At 54.0% G+C, this 14,472-nt stretch overlaps 1 protein-coding gene across 2 annotated transcripts in view; it reads left to right on the top strand.

The window, feature by feature from the left end:
- The window catches only part of CLIP2 (CAP-Gly domain containing linker protein 2), a 75,134-nt gene that overhangs the window by 21,450 nt on the left and 39,212 nt on the right, over window positions 1-14,472 (top strand). For both annotated transcript variants that reach the window (XM_019988161.2, XM_019988160.2), the window contains exon 2: window positions 420-609. In XM_019988161.2, the coding sequence (XP_019843720.2) occupies window positions 486-609 (124 nt within the window). In that variant the 5' untranslated portion in view covers window positions 420-485. The remainder of the gene's footprint in view (window positions 1-419; window positions 610-14,472) is intronic.

The following is a 14,472-nucleotide window of genomic DNA, read 5'->3' as shown; positions in this document are numbered from 1 at the left end:
TGGGGTCCACTGGGGAGTGACCCACCAGGTTGCCTTGCATGTCAGAACCTGCCAGCCTGTGCTCTGGTGGTGAGAGCCGCATCCAGCTGTTGGTGGCTGTGATGACCCACGTGGTCCTGCTCTGGGGCGTCTGGGGTTAATACAGCCAGTGCCGCAGACCCCCGAACCAGCTCACTCTCGATTCTCACCTCCTGGGCCCAGGACCTGGGCAGAGAGAGCAAGCCAGACTGAGAGTCCGGCAGACCAGGACACAAGTCCCGACAACATCTTCTCATGCACAGCCCACACCTGTGACCACTTCTCTGTACCTCAACTTCCCCATCTGGAAAATGGGGGTGACCGTGGTCTCCACTTCACGGGGCCAGGGGTGTGATGTCATCTGGTGATGTAATGTCATCCCTTCTGTTGTCTGCCCACAGGTGAGTGACCATGGCGGAGAGCACGTGACCCGCGCGGACCTTCTGTGCCCACCCAGTGGCACCACCATGCAGAAGCCCAGCGGCCTGAAGCCCCCCGGCCGTGGGGGGAAGCACTCAAGCCCCATGGGTCGGACGTCCACTGGGTCAGCCTCGGCCTCTACCACCGTAGCGCCCACTGGCTCTAAGGAAGGTGCGTAGGACCAAGGGTAGAGGGGTGAGAGGCTGGAGGGGGGTGGCGGGTAGTGGTTCTTCTGGAAGAGCTGAAAGGACTTGAGCCACTTCCTGACCAGCCCGGAGGCCAGTGGTTCTGGGAAGTTCTTCTTGATGTCTGCCCACATCCCTCTGAAAATTAACTAGCGATGGGCAGTAACACGTGCTTTGGGTTCATTGTTCCTTTTGACACTTTTCCAGCTCCAGGAGGCAGGTACTGCTGTTGCCTTCCCTTAGGGACGAGGCAGTGGAAGCCCGGGGAGGCATGGCACCTTGCCCACATCACTCAGCCTGGAAGACACAGCCCTGTTGGCACTCCAACCTCTGCCAACCTCCCTGCGCCCACTCATTCCCCTTCTGGGGTCTGAGATGGTCCCCCACACTAGCTTTCTTGTGTGCCACCCAGACCCGTGCCCTTTGAACTTGCTTTACTCATGTAACCTCCTGCGGGTGGGCACAGGGTGCCCACAGGGCAGGGTTAAGGCCGGGCACTCTGACTGGAGGCACCAGCTCTGAAGGCAAATGGTTGAGGACAGCTGTTAGCTGTTGGCTTTTTCTGGTGACAAAACTAAGATAGTCCACTGTGTACTAGTTAAAGTTTGATGCGGGGGTAAAATCGCCAGTCATCGTCTCTAGAGGCAACTGCTGGGTTGGCCAGAGCATTCATTCGGGTTTTTCCGTACGATATACCAGTAAAACCCAAACAGACTTTTTGGCCAACCTGGTATTATTACTTTGGTTTTTATCTTTTCACTTTTTTCTTAGCTGTTTGCAATCATGCTGCATATACAACCTGAAAATCTGCTTTTTCCCTTTTAACATGATCAAGTGGATTTTCTCATGTCACTAAAAATCTCGCGTGTCCATCATTTATAAATGGCTGTAGAATATCCTATTCACTCAACAAATATAAATCAAGGGCCTGCTCTGTGGACGCAGTCCTAACCACTGGAGCTCTCATTTTGAGCAAAACTGGATGTGGTCCCAGCCCTTAGGGGACTGCCAGCCTGGTGGGGGGGTGGGGTGCTGAGTATCACGAGGTCCTCTAACTGGGGCCTGACACGGTCCCGAAGGTCAGCAAAACCTTCCCTGAGTAGGGCACGTGTGAGCTGAGGTGTGAGGGTGACCTCATCTAGGTTTACTAGATGAGGAGGGGAAGGCATTCCAGGCAGAGGGAACAGGACATGCAAAGGCCCGGTGCAGAAGGGAGCGGAAAGGGAGGGGAAAAAAGCGAGTGAGGCTGTGTGACCAGTGGGAAGTGTGCCGGTGAGACAGGGGTAGACTGGTTGCGGGGACAAGTTGGGGTTATACAGGGAGTTTCACTTCCATCCTAACGGTGAGGAGCTGCTGAGAAATTTTCAATCAAAAGGAATGTGATAGAGGGAATTGGGAAATGAGGCGTATGAGGTTGGGGAGGGCGGCAGAGGCAGGTGATGAAGGGCAGGGGGACTGGGTTTGTTTTAAGTGTGATGGGACCTGTTGGAAGATGTTATTATAGCAGAGAACATTTGGGTGTTGCTAAGCATCCTTCAAGCTTGGAGAGAGGGTTGCAGGGGTTCAGAACGGGATTGGGGAGATGGGCGAGGAGGCATGTGGTCACCCAGGTGAGGATGTTTGCACTCACTGCCAGGGCTGTGAAGAGGTCAAGGGACTGACCACCATGAGTGGGCTGCAGAAGACTTCCTGGAGGAAGTGTGAGTGAGCTCAGCCTGGAGGCGAGAGGAATGTAAATGTGAAGGAGGGTGACATGGGACCTGGAGGAAGAGCCTGGGCAGAGGCACCAAGTGGGCTGAGCTCGGTCTAGTGCGGGCGGGAGTTGTGTAGCCCCTTGATTGGAGAGAGGCCAGTGCAGGAGGCACAAGAGATGTGGGCTCAATCTCTGGGTCAGGAAAATCCCCTAGAGAAGGAAATGGCAGCCTACTTCAGTATTCTTGCCTGGAAAATTCCATGGACGGAGGAGCCTGGTGGGCTGCAGTTCATGGGGTTGCAGAGAGTCAGACAAAAACTGAGTGTACTTGTGTGCACACACACACACACACACACACTGATTGGAGAAGGGCTTAAGTGAGGCCCCTTGCTGGCCCTCTTCCCTCTTCAAGAGAGCCCATAGCACCTTCTAGATTCTTTCCTCCTTGCCCCCGCTCTGATCTAGAGAGGCCTGAGTTCTGGCTGTGACCCAGCTCTCACGTCCCTCCTAGCTCTGCCCCTGCTGTGTGACCTTGAAAGAGTTACTTGACCTCTCAGAGCCGCAAATGGGATAATAACATTTCTCTCATGGAATCAACTGAGTTAATAAACATTAAGTGCCTGCAGGCACAAGGCTCATTAGAGAGTAATTTCTTTTCCTTTCAACCATCCATAATCTCATTACGGAAAGATCTGAATGATAAAAGAAGGAACTCCCATTACTCCTCCATTTAACCTAATCACACCCCCCACCCATCGTCCTCTATTTCCTTCTGGTCTTCTTTGCTATTGCTCATGTTGTTTCGAGCAGTTAAGGCATGGTTTGTATCCGAACCAGCATCTGACTGCTGGGCATTTCATTGCCTCTGTGGCACGTGCCCCCTGCTAAGGCAGTGTCATCTTTGCCATCTTGTCTTGAACGGCTCCATCATTGTGGTCCCTGGAGGAAAGGGGATCGGACCACACTGTGGGGCCTGCTGGTTGCCTCCTGGTCACCCTGGTCTGGGAGCCCCTGAGGGTGGTGGCTGGGTGGTCTGCCTAGACCCCAACCCTGCAGGGGGGATTGTTCTGGGGAGAGGGGGTGCCACTCCCTGAATGCCCGATCCATCAGGAGCCACGCCCCCCACTTAGGGACATACTGGTGGCCAAAGGGGGCAGCTGTGCTGGGTGCCGCCCTCCTTCCTGCTCTGGCACCTGCCTTTGCAGGTCAGAGAGACACAGACCCCGGGCTGGGGGAGGGAGTAGTTGGCCGGGGCAAGGACCCTGTGAGAGGGGAAGGGAGGCGTTTTTGGCACAGCTCCAGGTCTCATAACGAGTCCCTGCAGAGCCGGGATGGGAGACCGCAGCAGGGGAGGATGGTGCCTGCCCCCAACTCCTGTTGGCCTGTGGGCTCCCTCACCCATACCATGGAGCTGGCCATCGGCTCTCCAAGGTGCTGGAGGTGCCCGTCCCCATGGGACACTGGGACTCTGGGGGTGGGCACTGGGGCGCCGAGAGAGGGTCTGGCAGAAGCTGGAGCCTGGTGGTGGTTGGAGGGGGCAGTTGCTCTGGGAATCAGGGCAGTGGCAGCTTCCCAAAGTATGAGCTCAGCCTCCGGGCAGAGGGTCTGCCAAGGGCCAGGCCTGGATTGATGCCCCAGCCCACCCCAGCCTGTGTCAGTTCCCAGAGTGGTGACACATGGGGAGAGGATGGCCCGGGGTGGAGGGGAACGTGGGAGGGGGTCTCCCATACCAGGAGCTGACCCAGAGGTGGTCAGGGCTGGTGCACAGGATGGGAGTCTGGGACCCACCAGTGGACCAAGGCCTGGGTGGGCCTCGAGGTCAGGGGAGCCCAGCCAGATGGGATGGAACCCCTGGAGGCTGCTTCAGATCAGGCGGGGGCCAGGGGGGGGATCCTCACTCAGGAGGTGACACTGATTGTGAAGATCTGAGTTGATGAGCAGGAAGCCGCTCATCAACTCCGAGGTCAGGAAAAGGGCACCCCGGCAAAGATTCTGAGTCTTGAAGTTTCTGAGGACTAGAATGGATGGAGAGCAGGTTGAGGGGTCCTTGGAAGGTTGTGAGTAGGCCAGGGTAAGAGCGGGGCTGGAAGGGAGATGGGGTGCTGAAACCCAGGCTTCCCTGGGGGTTGGGGCTCTTTCCTGGGCCTGAGGAAGACACGGGGGGATTTCAGGCCTCCAGGCCCCCAGATGCTGCTGGCGGCGGTCCTTGCTGTGGGTCAGGAGCAGCCCTCAGTGGCCCAACGCTGCTGGGCCGTCATGGGAAAGGTGGGACCACGGTGGGCTTGCACGGGACCCTTCGCCCTTCTGGGTCCACTTCTGAGCCTCAGGTCGGGGACAGTCCAGGCCAGGCCGTGCGTGTCCCTCTGGAACAAGAAGGACTGGCCTCGGGGACCTGGAGGACACTCAAGGGCGGCTGAGCGAAGGGACAGACCACAAACCACTGTTGAGGTCTTCTGCCCTTGCCCCCAACTGGGGCAGGTGGGTCCTTAGAGGGTCTCTCCCCTCTCGCATCCCTCACACTGTGGTCCAGCCCCAGAGATGTTGCATCTAGGCGGGGATGGCGTTTGACACTTGCTTTGTTACAAGCCAGCCCAGCAGCAGGTGGCTTTTCACGTCTCTTTCTCGTTAACTAGTCAGTGAAAAGAACTGCTCTTCTGTCCATTTTAAAGGTGACAAAACTGAGGCTTCGAGCTCTCAGCTGAGTTGCCCAGAGTTACAGGCCAGAGAGAGGCAGGACTGGGGTTGTGAGACGCGTCTAAAGCCGGCTCAGGGGACCTCCTGGTGGTCTTGTGGTTGAGAGTCCGTCTGCCAGTGCAGGGGACACGGGTTCGATCCCTGGTCCGGGAAGATCCCACGTGCTGTGGAGCGGCTGGGCCCATGCGCCACAACTACTGAAGCCCAAGCTGTCTAGAGCCCGTGCTCCGCAACAAGAGAAGCCACTGCAGTGAGAAGCCTGTGCACTGCAGCTAGAGAGGAGCCACTTGCCGCAACTAGAGAAAGCCTGAGCGCAGCAACGAGGGTCCAGTGCAGCTAAAAAAATATAAAGAAAGAAAGAGATTAAAAAAAAAAAAAAAAAAGCTGGTTCAGGCTGCCGGCACCCACTGCCCCCCGCCAGGGGTAAGGCGGCTGGGATGGCTGGAGTGCTGAGTCCAGTCCCACGCTCTGCTCAGACCTGGGGCTGGTGGGCAGGTGCGAGGAGCCATATCTCTGTATTAGAATGAGATCTGGGTGACCTGTGGGCCTGTGGCCTTTATCCATTCGGAGCGTCGGGGACAGGAGACCAAGGACCGGTGTGCATGGGCATTCCCTTCATACAAGGAGTCCCCACTCAGGACAGGGTCTACCTCTTATTCTATGATCTCCCCCAAGGGGCACAGAGCTTTTCAGGTCTGGCTTATTGAGCTGGGGCCCGGGTGCCCCCACACCCTGTGGGTGCTCGGACATGAGCACCAGCCATGCCTGGGATGAGGCATTCACAGAGCTTCACAGCTGGCCTCTGGTCCTAGACACTGACCCCCCTCCACTCCACCCTGGAGGTCTGTCTCTCAGCTCAGTCCCCATGCTCCCGAGGAGGGTGTGTGTGTGTGTGTGTGTGTGTGTGTGCGCGCGCGCGCGCACGCTCTCAGTCGCTTCAGTCGTGTCCCACTCTGTGACCCCATGGACTGTAGCCCACCAAGCTCCTCTGTCCACGGGATTCTCCCGGCAAGAATACGGGAGTGGGTTGCCCTGCCCTCCTCCAAGGGATCTGCCTGACCCAGGGATTGAACCCAAGTCTCCTGCATCTCCTCCATTGCAGGCAGACTCTTTATCACTAGTGCCACCTGAGAAGTCCCCCCTAGGAGGGTAGGTGGCATCATGCCCGTTTTAACTGACTTGTCCCAGATGCTGTGCAAGCCTGGGCAGAACCAGGAGCTTCCAGCCCTTGCTCGTGCAGAGCCAGCGCTGCCCTGGGCGGCACGCACTCCCTTCAAGGTCAACGCTCTTGCTCTCCTCCCCTAACCACATCCTAAACTTTTTTTATGCCCTCAGGATGGGGAAAGCCAAGCTGAGCTTTTCTGTGGCTGGACTGTGGACGGGCGGGGGGCAGGGCAGCCTCCTAATGCTCCCAGAATCGATTGGGAATGGTGGCAGGGGGTGGTGAGAGCAGGGAGGGGCAGGCAGGGGCCCAGCTGCCAGCGCCCGCCCGCCGCGGCTGGCGTGGCCATAGCAGGGCTTCTCCATGGGGACCTGGCTCTGCTCTTTCCAGGGTAAGTCTCCCGTTTCTTTGTCTCCCTGGGGCCCCAGCCGAGTCTGCTGGGTGGATGCTCTGTCCACCTGGTTTGGGAGTAAGGGGAATGGAAGGGGGGCTTCTGAGTTCCCTTGGGCTCAGGAAGGATGCTGAGCGATCCCTGGGGCTGGGACCCGCCCCTAGCGGGCTGGGAGAGGCTCCCTTCTTCGGGGGATGGATGGCTGGGGACAGCATAGCAGGGGAGATATTGGGCCTGTGGTGGCCAGAGGGTGGGCCCTGCCTTGGTCAGGGTGCATTGGGAGGGGTCTCTCCAGAGACGATATGGGCGGGTGCTGTCAAGGAGCTGATGGGAGGTGGAGCGGGCAAGGGGAAAGTTGGCGCCGTTGTGGAATGCTCTGGAGACCCCATCCCTTCCTTCGACCTTTGTGTTGAGTACCTACTGGGAGAGCAGGGGTCTTGGAGCAGAAAGCTGCTGTGGGGCTTGTGGGGCATTGATGTGTGTTACTTCAGGTTCACCACGGAGGGGAGGTCAGGGTCTTGGCCTGGCTGCATTTGAGCCCCGTCCTGGGGCTCTGGGGCTGGAGAGGCGGTCTGTGTGGACCCTGCTTCCCAGGACTAGTGTTCTGGGTGGAGTGGTGCAGATGTGTACCCTGGCAGTTTGGGTGGCAGGCTGTGCAAACCGAGGCAGAATGGAGCTCCGTGGCAGTGCCCACGAGTGGTGCCGGAGCTGGTCTGATAGGCAGGCAGGGTTTCCTTAAGTGACACAGAGAGGAAAAATGCTGTAATTTTAGGTCAGAGTGACCATGTACTGCCTGGGACAGCCCTGGTTTATGCTTGCAGTCTTAGCATGATACTGTATTAATAGCACTGGCTTTCTCTCCACAGTGTCTGGCTTTGGATGATAAATCATGTAGTCACCTTATTCACTGCCCCTCCTAAGTCATCACACTGCTCATTTGCACATTAAAGGCTTTGACAAGTCTTGCAGCAAAGTCACCTTAACTTTGCTTAAGCCCCTGCTTCTCAGTTTGTCTGAATTTTGAGATTAAGGATTTGTTTTCATGAGACCTATTAACACTGTGTGGAACTACGTTCTGTGGGATATTTATGTGTATGTTAAGTCGCTTTAGTCATGTCTGACTCTGGGACCCCATGGACCATAGCCTGCCAGGAATTCTGTCCAGGGATTCTGTCCATGGGATTCTTCAGGCAAGAATACTGGAGTGAATTGCCATGCCTTCCTCCAGGGGGTTTTCCCAACCCGGGGATCGAACCTGCGTCCTTACTATGTCTCCTGCATTGCCAGGTGGGCTCTTTACAACTGGCACTACCTGGGGAGCCCCATGGGGCATGTACAGATACGCTTTATCCCCTCTGGCCTTCATGAGCAGAGGGCCGACTTCATCATGCCCCTTGGTTCACGTCATATTGCCACCGTGGTTCCCTCCAAGGCCTCTCTTGATTTTTTTTAAGTTGATTCCTTTTTATCCTGTTCCCTGTTCCCATTTCCCCCACACCTAGATATTCATGCCCGTGTACTTTGCCTTGGGACCCTCTTGAACCCTTTCTAACCAAATATCACATCATCAACACTTCCCCATGTCACTTGAAAGAAAAATTTTTTAAAAAATGATTTTTAAAGAGTACTTAATAATCTGCAAGACTTGATCATAATTTATATAACTGCTTACTATTTGGGGGGTTTTGTTTTGTGAATGACAAGACACTGAGTCAGTTTTTTTTTTTTTCTAAATGATTTCCTTGGGGAATTGGCCACAGATGACATTCCCTATTTTATTATTTTCTTTCAAATATTCTGTTTTTTATTGTGCATTATTCACTTTATTAAACGAGAAACGTGGGCTTCTCATAAAAGCCAAAGGTTAACATAAAAAGTGATCCCCAAATCGAAAGTTAAGTGAATCAGGGGGAATGAGGATGTGGTGGGTTTGCCTTCAGGGAGCTTGCTCTGATGGCTCTGGAAGAGGGCCTGAAGCTGGGGGCTGGAGACTGGAGGCTGGGAAACCCTGCTGGAAGCTTCTTTGCTGGGCAAGGTGTGAAATCTCAAGGACTTGATCTCAGAAGGGGTCTCTGAGACCCTTGAGGGAGGTATGGATTTAGGAGTTATTTCTTCTGTGAAATTTCCAGGTCTTGGTGAATAACTGGATTGGGAGTGAAGAGGTGGGGGGAAAGGGGAGGAGCAATGAGGGTTAGTGGCCTGAGAAAATGGGTGGGTGGGGGCACTCCTGAGATAGGGAGGACAGAGGTGGGGTCACTGTGGTTCAGAATGTCAAGTGTGAAGTCCTGGAGGACATCCAAGAGGAGGCAACTGCTGGAAGGGCAGGCTGGCAGCCAGGGAGGGGCTCTGGACTGGGGAGAACAACTGAGCTCCAACTTCCTTCTCCATCTTTTTTTTTTTTTTCCATTCTCCATCTTTTTGTGTCACTTGGATCTTTTTAAAAAAATTTATTTGTTTTTAATTGGAAGATAATTGCTTTCCAGTATTGTGTTGGAGTGCTGCAGTCCATGGGGTTGCAAAGAGTTGGACACGATTGAGCGACTGAACTAGACTGATTGTGTTGGTTCTGCCATACATTAACATGAGTCAGCCATAGGCATACCTGTGTCCCCTTCCTCTTGAATCTCCCTCCCACCCCATCCTCTATGTTGTCGCAGAGCACCAGGTTTGAGCTCCCTGTGTCATACAGCAAATTCCTACGGGCTATCTATTTTACATATGATAATGTGTATGTTTCAATGCGACTCTGTCAACTCGGCCCACCTCTCCTTCCCCCACTGTGTCCGCATCACTTGGATCTTTTACAAGGAGAATTGATTAACATCTTTTTTAAAAAGGCAGAAACACAGCAGCATATAAACAGCAGCTAAAGGCGCAGGAGAGGGTTAGATTGAGACGGTTGGATAACAGGGGAGCACAGTGCGGAGCAGGGTTCCCAGGTACTGACTGCAGAAGAGGAATATTTTTCCTGCCTCCCGCCTCCTGCCCACCCGCTCCCAGCGTTGGAGACAGGCCAGGGGCTTTGTCCTTCTCTGTCTCCTCTTCCTGTCTCTCATTCACAGGGTCTAGAGAATTTAGATGGGGCTCAGATGGGCCACTAGCCAGGGTGTGGGCTGGGACACGGCCAGTGGTGTGCTGGCGCTGGCCCAGGCTGGCTCATGAGAACCAATTGTGAAATTGTCAGGAATTTTGCAAGCCAGATTCACAGCCCTTATTTAAACAATCAGATTGTGTGTGGACTTAAAATTAAGCACATTCTATTATAAACTAAGGTAATAAATATTCAAAACTTATGACTTCTAGTAGTACTCCTAGTAGCATTTACACCACTAATTTATACCACTAATACAACTATTGTTTTATTGGTAAAATACTACTGCTTACTCCTAGTAAGATTTTTAGCATCTGTGTTTTTGAGGTTGCACGCGTGCTTAGTCGCTTCATTGCGTCTGACTTTTTGCCACCCCATGGACAGTAGCTGCCAGCCTCCTCTGTCTATGGTATTTTCCCAGCAAGAATAGTAGAGTGAGTTGCCAGCCCTCCTCCAGAGGATCTTCTTGACCTGGAGATCGAACTCACATTTTCTGTGTCTCCTGTATTGCAGGCAGATTCTTTACTGCTGAGCCAGCGGGGAAGCCCGTTTTTGAGGGTGTTTACTCTATATTGGAAGTACGGTATATAATCTCGTCCCAACTCTGTGTTCAATGGCATCATACTGGCATCTTGAGATGGACCACGGGGGTAGAATTTACACTATGGGAATTGGCATAGACTAAAAATCGGGTTATTATTATTATTATTGGGCTGGCCAAGAAGTTCATTTGGTTTTTTCTATAGCATCTTATGGAAAAACCAGGATAAACTTTTTGGCCAACCCAATATTACTATTATTTTCTCTTGGAGAATCAGTTAAGCCTTTCCCAGCACACCACTGGCCAGAATATATGTGGAAAGAAATAGATGGAGACCACCCCATTGGAGAGGACCACTGGGATCAGGCTGGAGTGGAGGAGGCAGAGGGGACCCAGTCCTGTCATGGGAGCAGGGAGCCTTGAGAGGGGCGTGGGCAGCAGGGCCAGGCACCACAAGGCCGGGAAGGGTCTCCTGCAGTGAATGAGGAGGACAGGGCATCCTTGCAGAAGTTTCCAGAGCCAGGAGGCGGGGGTGGGGGTCAGGACCTGAGGGTCAGAGAGGGATGACGAAGCAAGAGTCCTATCGGGGGATGGAACCACTCCCTTCTAGATGCTGCTGGATGGAAGAACACCTGCTGCAAGAAGAGCAGAGGACTGTAGCCCGCCAGCCTCCTCTGTCTACGAGTAATAAGTATCTAACTACACCCTGGCTGGTGTTTTGAACTTTTAAGTACTGTGTACACACACACGCACACGTACGTGCACGGGACAAAGCCTAGAAAAACAAAGCTCAGGATGTTAACTGTGATTATGTTTATATGATGGAACTCTGCTGCTGCTGCTGCTGGTAAGTCACTTCAGTCATGTCCGACTTTGTGCGACCCCATAGATGGCAGCCCACCAGGCTCCCCCGTCCATGGAACTCTAGGTCCTTTTTAAAAATCAGTAAATATTATATGTTTAAAATTTTTTCTGCAGTGTACTTGAGTGATCCATGTAATAAGCATTTAAATAGAGAGAGAAAAGCTTGTTTTCTGGGAAGGAGAATGGGCAACAGCAGGAGGGGGTGAGGTGAAGGAAGGTGTTTTGTGGGCCAGGAGGGTGTGCATGCCACACGTGGGCTCTGTCCTCTGTCAGAGGGCTGGTGTGGGGAGAGAAGAGAGGTGGTGGGGAGGTGGGTCCCAGGGAAGACCAAAGGGGGATGGAGGTTTGCTTCTTGCCTGGAAAATCCCATGGATGGAGGAGCCTGGTAGGCTGCAGTCCATGGGGTCACGAAGAGTCGGACACGACTGAGCGACTTCACTTTCACTTTTCACTTTCATGCATTGGAGAAGGAAATGGCAACCCACTCCAGTTCTTGCCTGGAGAATCCCAGGGACGGGGGAGCCTGGTGGGCTGCCATCTATGGGGTCTCAGAGTCGGACACGACTGAAGTGACTTAGCTGCAGCAGTAGCAGCAGGGAGGTCCAAAGGCGGGAGGGAGACCAGGTGAACCGGAAGGTGCCTGGAGGGAGCCTCAGATTCCTGGACTGACTTCCTGCAGCCCAGGAAGTGAATGTTCCATGCACCCAGCACAGAGCCGGGTGGGTCCCAGTTCTGTGCGGGCTGTGCAGAGTGGCTGGCACTCAGGGCCTGCTATGGGATCCCGGCCTGGGTGCTAGAGCAGAAACACAGCACATTATGAGATTCCATTTAAGTCTGGAAGACAGACATAAGCTTTTTGAAGATGGGATAGATCTCTAGAAGAATGAAGCAGGTAAAGGGTACTGCGGGCAGGTGGGCTTGTAGGTGAAGCAGTCACGGAAGGCTTCTCAGGGGAGGTAAAGGAATGAACAGGTGACTGTCGGGGCAGAGGTTCAGGGAGGTGCTTCCACCCCCATTCACAGTGAGCCTCTCTCCCGAACCCCAGGCCCCTATGCCCTTGGTGCCTTCTTGCCAGCCAGGAGGTCTGGCAGTGCCAGACACTGAGTGCCAGGCACTGAGTTACAGCTGAGGTCCTGGTGTTCCCCACCCCTCTGGCTGAGCTGGCATTTGACTGGGTGCTCAGCGAATGGGGTACCTGGTGGCTGAGATTCAGCAGGTGTGACAAATGCCTGTGCCCACTGGACCATAAAGAAGGCTGAGCACTGAAAAGTTGATGCTCTCGAACTGTGTGCTGGAGAAGGCTCTTGAGAGTCCCTTGGACAGCAAGGAGATCCAACCAGTCCATCCTAAAGAAATCAACCCTGAATTCACTGGAAGGACTGATGCTGAAGCTGAAGCTCCAATACTTTGGCCACCTGATGGGAAGAGCCGACTCACTGGAAAAGACCCTGGTGCTGGGAAAGATTGAGGGCAGAAGGAGAAGGGGGTGACAGAGGATGAGATGGTTGGATGGCATCATCGACTCAATGGACATGATTTTGAGCAAGCTCCGGGAGATAGTGAAGGACAGGAAAGCCTGGTGTGCTGCATTCCATGGGGTTGCAAAGAGTCGGACACAACTGAGCGATTGGACAACAACAGCAATGGCTTCCTGGGGAGGGTGGGACCAAAGACTTTGCTGAAAAAGGCGAGGATGCACTCTCATCTGGGCAACCCCTCCCCCCCACCTTGGACCAGACCACCAGCTGCTGTCCCTCCACATCACATCCTTTAGCCCTTTTCATCAAAGTTCTACTTTGAACTTGAAACCAGCCGTCAGTTCCTTTGTGCCTGCTGTCTGGGGAAGGGTCAGCTGCTAGTGTGAGCTTTAGGTCCGTCGCTGCTCTTTGCTTTCTTGGGGCTTTGCTGCTGGTCCCTGAGGGAATTAAGAGGGCAGGGAGGCCCAGGCCCTGCCTTCAAGGAGCTTCCAGAACTGGCCCAGAGGCTCAACCCATCAGCCAGGTCTTTGACGACATGCCGGCTCCTCTGGGAGAAGAGGTGAGGCTTGTAGAATGTCCATGCTTCCCAGAACCCTAGCAATTTCTGACCTCACCCTTCATAGTCCCATGGGGAAACCAAGGGCCACACCTGAGAAGGGGTTTGGTCAGGCCCAGCCAGCATGTGACGGATGGCTCCCTGGAGGGAAGGGGGCTCTGTGGGGTGCCATGCCTTCCTCAGCTCAGGTGGCTGCCAGCTGCCCCGGGGTGAGTGGAGGATTTGATGAAGGTTTTTGCCTGACAGCCTGGGCCACCAAAGAGGAAAAATGCAGCGGAACACCCAAGTGCGGCTGCCCGGCTCCTGGATTTTAGCAGCTGTTGAAACAACTGGTCCCTGGGCCTGTGACCCCTGGAAGGGGTGGGGTTGAGGAAGAATGGAGATTACCTGGGGGTCTGCGTGGGCTGGGACAGCTGGGAGGACAGCTGAGTAGGCAGCTTCTGGCCAAGAATAGCCACGCTGGGTCCCCCTCGACCGGGGGTCCCAGTTGTGTTCTCAGGACAGACAACAGGTAGGCTCTCACCTGGGCCATGGCTGTTAGGTTAAGCAGACATCACAGAGCCCCTCTGCTCCAGGAAGTGTTCAGGAAGCGGAGATGGGAAAGGCACGGATGCTTGCCGAGCCCCTGCGGGGCCTGCCTTACCAGGAGGCTCTGAGCTGGACCAGCTGGGCCCGGCTCAGGCCTGGGTTGTTGTTCAATCACTCTGTGGTGTCTGACTCTTTGTGACCCTGAGGACTGCAGCCCGCCAGGCTTCCCTGTCTTTCACTGTCTCCCAGAGTTTGTTCAAACGCACATCCATTGAGTTGATGATGTCATCCAATCATCTCATCGTCTGTCGCCTCCTTCTCCTGCCTTCAATTTTTCCCAGCATCAGGGTCTTTTCCAATGAGTCAGCTCTTCCCATCAGGTGGCCAAAATATTGGACCTTCAGCTTCAGCATCAGTCCTTCCAAAGAATGTTCAAGGTTGATTTCCTTTAGGATAGACTGGTTTACCCCTGTGCTGTCCAGGGGATTCTCAAGGGTCTTCTCCAGCACCACCGTTTGAAAGCATCAGTTCTTTGGTGCTCAGCCTTCTTTACGGTCCAGCTCTCACATCCATACATGACTACTGGAAAAACCATAGCTTTGACTAGGTGAACCTTTGTCGGCAAAGTGATGTCTCTGCTTTTTAATACACCGGCCTGGGTAACTGGGCAAGTTTTGTAAATTCCATTTCCTAATCTGCAAGATAAGAATATAAAAAGCACCCAGTCCATCAAGGGCATGGGGTCAGCACTCCATGAATGGTAGCTGCTGTTTTAATGATGATAACCTTGAACTCTTGTTAGCATGACCCATGGGCTACTTGGGCAGTGCTATGCAGGACCTGGGGTTGGA

Source organism: Bos indicus, chromosome 25, assembly GCF_029378745.1.
Source record: "Bos indicus isolate NIAB-ARS_2022 breed Sahiwal x Tharparkar chromosome 25, NIAB-ARS_B.indTharparkar_mat_pri_1.0, whole genome shotgun sequence".
NCBI lineage: Eukaryota > Metazoa > Chordata > Mammalia > Artiodactyla > Bovidae > Bos > Bos indicus.
Note: the sequence above shows the minus strand (reverse complement) of the source record. Positions and strands in the feature narration are given on the sequence as shown.